The sequence below is a fragment of the Ruditapes philippinarum genome, unplaced genomic scaffold, assembly GCF_026571515.1.
Source record: "Ruditapes philippinarum isolate M1 unplaced genomic scaffold, ASM2657151v2 ctg19788_1_1_1_1, whole genome shotgun sequence".
NCBI lineage: Eukaryota > Metazoa > Mollusca > Bivalvia > Venerida > Veneridae > Ruditapes > Ruditapes philippinarum.
In genome coordinates, this window is record NW_026863806.1 from 9052 (window position 1) to 15591 (window position 6540).

The 6540-nt window shown below is 32.1% G+C and overlaps 1 protein-coding gene across 1 annotated transcript; it reads right to left on the reverse strand.

Moving 5' to 3' along the window:
• Positions 1-1162: 1162 nt before the first annotated feature.
• LOC132723394 (interferon-induced protein 44-like) lies at positions 1163-6042 on the reverse strand. The gene is made up of 4 exons (XM_060708108.1): positions 5428-6042; positions 2236-2413; positions 1831-1964; positions 1163-1312 (listed from the first exon to the last, which is right to left on the reverse strand). Exons 1-4 carry the CDS (start codon positions 5509-5511, stop codon positions 1184-1186), a joined length of 525 nt encoding a protein of 174 aa, XP_060564091.1. The 5' UTR covers positions 5512-6042; the 3' UTR covers positions 1163-1183.
• Positions 6043-6540: the final 498 nt, after the last annotated feature.

Consider the following 6540-nt stretch of genomic DNA (forward strand, 5'->3'; position numbering starts at 1 on the left):
TTGTTTCTTCAATATTTACATGTATTGCAGATGTTATAAATGTGTTTTGAACACAAAATTACCATATTCCATTTAATTGTCGCCACGCTTCATATCAGGATGCAAGCAAATAAACAAAACAATAGAACATTATTTCTATTAAACTGTTGAGTTGCTACATATAAATAGTGTAAGAGAATACATGTTCTACTTAGGATATACTCGTACTACACGAATATATATAAACAGCGACTATATTATGCAATAAAGAACTAAATACACAAGTGTGTTATTATATCTAAAAGATATTTTAATATAAACATTCAGTTTAAATGCCTAACAATATTAGTATGCTTGGAGTAAAAACTTTAAAATTGTAAGAAATATGATATGTAGGCTAGACTCAAAATGGTAACCAAAACTCAGACCATATCCAATAAATACTTCAAGGGTTGGAGGTTGTAAAAGGTATTATATGTGCGTATGAAGTACATAATTCAGGAGTGCATTAATGAGTACAAATTATGCTAGTCTGAGAATGATGTTTTGAATTCTAAAATGCTTAGAAACGAAGAAGCATTTTTTTGTAATATAAGAATCAAGACTGAATGAATAGTTTTAAAGTATGATATGTGATATTTAAATCGAGAGTAAAGGAAGTATGACTTTTTAAACAATAATATAGGAGCGTGAACATGACTAGGATTAGTGCTATGAGTGACAAAATTAAATTGTGCATATAATAATGTAAGGCCATACACATGCACTTTGATTCATAGAAGAACGTACATAGTAATAATACACTGATATATGTCTCATAAAATAAAACAATAATTAACCCTAAACTCCCAAAATGTCTCAGCCATTTTCAAACATCTTATCTGTCTAAGCTATATTCGTCCAAAAGTATATTTTAACATCTTATCTTTTTTCAAATCAAATACTGTGAAATATTTTTTATTATTTAAATTCTTATCTTATTTAAGGTTTTTGAATAAAGGTGTTATCACATTAATGGAACAATTCATTTTGTTAGAAATTGTTCTGCTAAAAAATCTGTGATATATATCTTTAATGCAGTGTGTGAATAACACTTAACGAAGCTGCAGTATGACAAGTATATAACAATTCACTCTTGAATAGGTTTGTTTTATTTTTTCCTATGTATTGTTATGAGTCAAAATGCAGTTGATGAAGTTACGTATCATGTAGAACGGAGGAAATCTGTTCCAAAGTACATCATCTGTTTCAGTGCTAATAGTATCAGAATCTCTTTATTGGTATCTCTTTCCGTTTCGCAATGATAATTCTTTATCGGGAAAATATTTTGTTCCTAAAACAATAATAAAACGACAACGTTATGACATTAGACAATGAACAAAGGTAATGTTGCCCTGTTTAACCTAATCAAATTGAAACTTTATTCAAATAATGACAAATTGCTAAACTTCGAGTTTTTCATCCAGACACCGGAAAGCATTATACATGTATAGTGGTCTATGTTTTGGTTAAAATGAGAAATAAAATGTAACTTCAAATGAAAATAATTGTTTCAAATTTAAATATATTGCTCTGATGACTTTAAAAGTAATTGTCGGCGACTTTCAATTTTTCAAATAATCTGTATTCAATTTTTGGATAAATGTGTATTGTTTTATTTCATTTTACAATTAAATATAAGTATGCACGGATCGGAGTTAGGATTATCATAGGCTAGTGGTGTTGAAAATCGAAAAGTTGTCTAGCTGAAAGATGTCAAATTTCTATTTGATTTTATCACACGCGTGTTCCATATTCAACTTTTGATATGAACGATTCATAAAGGTAAAAATGTATATACCATGCTCTTACCGGAACATTATATAATTCGACGGCAATATCAACAGCTTGCTTGACTTTTTCACTGGAATACGTGTTCCTGATATCTTTCTCAACGAGTTCGCAAAGATTATCTATTTTAGTCAGCAAAACAAATGACGGCACATCTAAAAAATAACATAAAAATAAAAATACAATTGACATTTCGTATGCGAAATTGTACATACACTGATAAGTACAATGTTTTTTGTTTTCTTTTTGTAAATGTATAATGATTTGAACATTTAATTAGTCTTTATTACACTTCCCGTCGAAAAAAAAATGTGTTTTACGTTTTGTTAAAGCAGCATGGTGATATAATAGCATTTCTCGTTACATAATTAATTGAATCATACATTTATGTAGGGTTAACATAATTTATGTTCAGATATTTATTACCTTCTCTTCTTAATTCTTCATTTATTTCCTTTATGTTCCTTCTTGTTCCATCAGAAACGTTATTTTGTCCAAGAATATTAGCGTCCACTACGAAAACGACACAGTGAACCCTGTCGCCCTTTTCAGGATTTGATCTAAAGTATTCACTTTCTTTTTCAATAGGAGATGCATGATTGAACTAAATGTACAAATAAAAAACGGTTTGCTTTAATGATACAGGGTCGTTTGCTCTATTGCATAATGTTGGAGTTGATATGCTTATTTATCAAGATATATGAATAACAGCCTAACAACATAAACTTTGATATTTTTTTATAATTCAAATTAAACAGACAAAATAGAAAAATATGTAATAGCTTATACAAATATGCTCATTTTTTATTTTATTGTGCGGTTATCACCCCGAATTAAATGAGATGTTTTACAGGGCTTTATCACCCCGAAATAAATGAGATGTATTACAGGGCTTCTCATTTGTCGTGTCATTTCGCACAATACAAAGCAATTACAAGAGCCATGTTAGCATGGCCATCCCCCGCCGAATTGTTTGCTCATTGTAAGAATGTAAATGTAGTAGAGCAGAATAATTCAATCTGAAGAGGTCTTTTGGTAATGAAAACTGATGGCTAAAGTGATAACAAATTTCAAACCTATGTGAATACTGATGGCTAAAAATAACAAAGGACAATAACTCAAAAATAATGCTGGGTAGATTATCATTCGTGTGTGTTGCACTCCTCCTCAAGATGAGATCTATCCACATATGAAGTTTAAAGTTGATACCTCTAACACGTTTGAGAGAAAGTATGAAAAATAACAAAGGGCAGCAACTAAAAAATCATAAAGGGTAGAGTTATCATTTTTGTGCACAGCATTCCTCGTCAATAAGATATATCCACTTATGAAGTTTTACGTTGACATCTCGAAGGCTTTTTTTAGTTATGCTCTGGACAAATATTAAGTTTGAAAAATAAGAAAGGGCAATAACTCAAAAATTATGGAGGGTAGAGTTAGCATCCTTGTACGCTGCACTCCTCAATATGATCTTCCTTTTAAGTTTGAAGTTGATATCTCTAACACATTTTGTGTTAAGCTCCGGACAATTAGTATGAAAAATAACAAAGGGCAATCACTCAAAAAGTATAATGGGTAGAGTTATCATATTTGTGCACAGCATTCCTCCTCAAAAAGATCTATCCACCTATGAAGTTTCATGTTGACATCCTAAAGACTTTTTGAGTTATGCTCCACTCAGGTGAAAAATTAAGTACGAGGGCTGTTCAATAAATACGCGGAAAAATGCTGCCATATTTTTAATATTCGTGGAAAATCGACGTTCTCTTTACATTTTGTAAATAAACATATAATAGACATATACACAAAATTTCAACAAAATCGGATAAAAATTAATAGTAAAAGTTTAAGTATTTCTAAGGTATTCGCAGTGAAACCGGCCAAACGTCGTAACGACGTCACGCTCAACGCATGTATGAGAGTCACCCAAAACACGCACCTAGTCCTTCTTGAAATACTCTCAGTGAAAGGAAACACACATTTTACAACGGTTGATCCATGACATGAAACTATTAAAGTAGGAGCCATTATTTATCTCTGAAATTGCACCTTGCACCGCGTAGGACAACTCTTCCACATCATCAAAATGTTCTCCCCGCAGGACGTTCTTCAGTGTCGGGAACAGAAAGAAATGGCATGGTGCGAGGTCAGGGCTGTAGGCCGGGTGCTCGAGGACTTCGAAGCCGAGTTTCCTGATTGTGTACTGTGTTTCGGCCGCATGATGAAACGGTGCGTTGTCGTGATGAAATATCGTGTCGGCGATTTACGTGGCTCGCTTCTTTCTCATCGCCCTAATAAAATCGCGTCTCAGAATCAGAAAGCATAAAGAAATACAACCATAAGTAAATTGTCGTTATAATTTATTTTCATAATTACTTACACAAATATAAATAATTATTAGGTAATGTATTGACATAATAATGAAAATCTTATTATAGATTAAATAAATTTATTCACCTTAGAATAATACTTCGCCGTCACAGTCTGACCCAGGCGTACCGCTTGGCACAGTATCACACCGTCGACGTCAAAGAAGACGATGAACATCTGTTTCCTTGCAGATGGGCCGACTTTAAATGCATCTGTCTCATCAACAGTCAGTATCCGTCGCAAGAAACGTTCACCTTCCCTATGAAAGCGTCTGAAAAATTGATTGCAACACCGCGCCCTTTCCACTTTTTGTTCGTCCGTCAAAACATTTTAGGTATCCACCTGGCACAAAGGCGTCTCATATTGAGTTCATCGAAAATAATGCGATGCACTGTGCCAATGCTACAATCCGATCTTTCGTGTATTTCGCGAATTGTTATCCGACAATCATTGTCAAGCAGCTTCTTTATCACAGCGATGTGATTTGACGTTTCGTTGGGACGTCCACTGCGTTTGTCGTCATGGATGCTTTGTTGGCCGCCTAGAAATCCTTTCGGCGGGGGATTATTATGATATAGGAAAATACGAGGCAATAGAGTGACCTTAAAATTTGCACGCAAGTTTTTGGTCAATATGTATATCAAATAGTCAATTAATCTAAAAAAAAAAAATCGAATTCTGTTATTGTCAAAAAATACAAACATTAGTGGAGCCCCATTACACTTCGTGTTTTCGTATATACTTAAATTTTCTTCTTTTAACATATATCGATAATTCTTGTATTATACACGTTAATAGAAACAGGCAATTTTAACTTTCAAATACAGTAATATGTGTTTACTTGCTATCGGACTAGAATTGCTTTCCTTGCCATATCTTAAATAAACAAAAAACTAATCTAAGACGAAAGTGTCCACTTTTTAGAAGTTTGGGATAATATCCAAGCTTTTTACAAACATATTTTTAGCTGGCGCTATTGATATCATAGAGAAATATATGTATCAAGTATTAAACAAAACAAATTTGTCATTGAAACTAAAGTTAATAGGTTTTCTAATATTTTAGAAACAGTTTATTGATATAAAAAATATATTTATCTGATAACTGATATATTTATATGTGAATTCAAGATACGTTTCATTTCCTACAAAAGTTATAGATAAATTCTTTTTAAAATATTTCGAAGCAAAATAAACTGTCATAAGTTTATAAACTAATTAGATTTCCCGCGTATAATAAATAACCTACCTTGTAACCTGGCACAATATTGCCATTTACAATAGGTAAAACATCTTTCACATTCAAACCACCTGTACTTTCTTCTAATCCCATCGTATCTAATATGCAGATGTTCTTCAATATTCCGGTTGGTTTATACTCCTTGAGCTGAATTCATTTAAGTATTTTGAGGTTAATTTGTTGTTCTTAACGGATTGCAATTCCGAACAATGCATGGCAATACAGAACACTTGAAAGACAAACAATGGACAAGGTCATAAGAATTATACCAAGATATTTGTTTTATTTGGTTATTCAGCGCACCAACACAATTCAGGTAATATGGCGCCTAAACAAGAAAGAAAACATCGGCTGTTAAAAATGTAAAGCAACACCAGGGCACACAACCACCTTATCTGCAGGAGCTAAGGGGTGTATATTCTTTACTAAAACGAACCCATTCCCTTCTAACAATTACACAGGCAGGGATGAACGGTGGCTACAATTCTGAAGCCTCAAACTTTAGATGCGACATCTCAGCCACAAAGGATAAAAATTTCAAATTAACTCAAAATCGGAGGGTAAAAAATAGAAAGACAAAACATTAACGGTTATTCTCTATTTTAATATCTAATTTACAACACAACGTTTGAAAACGATAGCTATTTATTAATTGTTTCCAGAGTGTTTTCTATATATCTTAAATTATGAATATCAATTTGGGAGTTATATCAGCGACTCTGTGTTTGTAATATAGTTGCAATAATTTCAACAATCAAAAAAAGACTTTTTGACCTTTGAATATCAAATAATTCAATTAATTTGGATGAACAATGACATTAAATCTAATATATATGTGCGCTTTGCTAGTTAATAATTATAACCAGGGACATTATTCCTTTAATCTTATTAATGTTTAAATTGTGGTTTTAGAACATGTAAGATGTATCTTACCTGAAGAAAAAAGTGCTATGTGTTCAATGGTTTTTCATTAAGGTAGAAAATGTTAAAGTGGTATTTCAAATTCCATATAAAATACAGAATCACTATAGCATTAGAAATTGCCAAAATTTAACTGAAGAAAAAGTTGATGGACACTATTGGCCAATGATTAACGGTGAGGACAAAATAAAGATACACCAT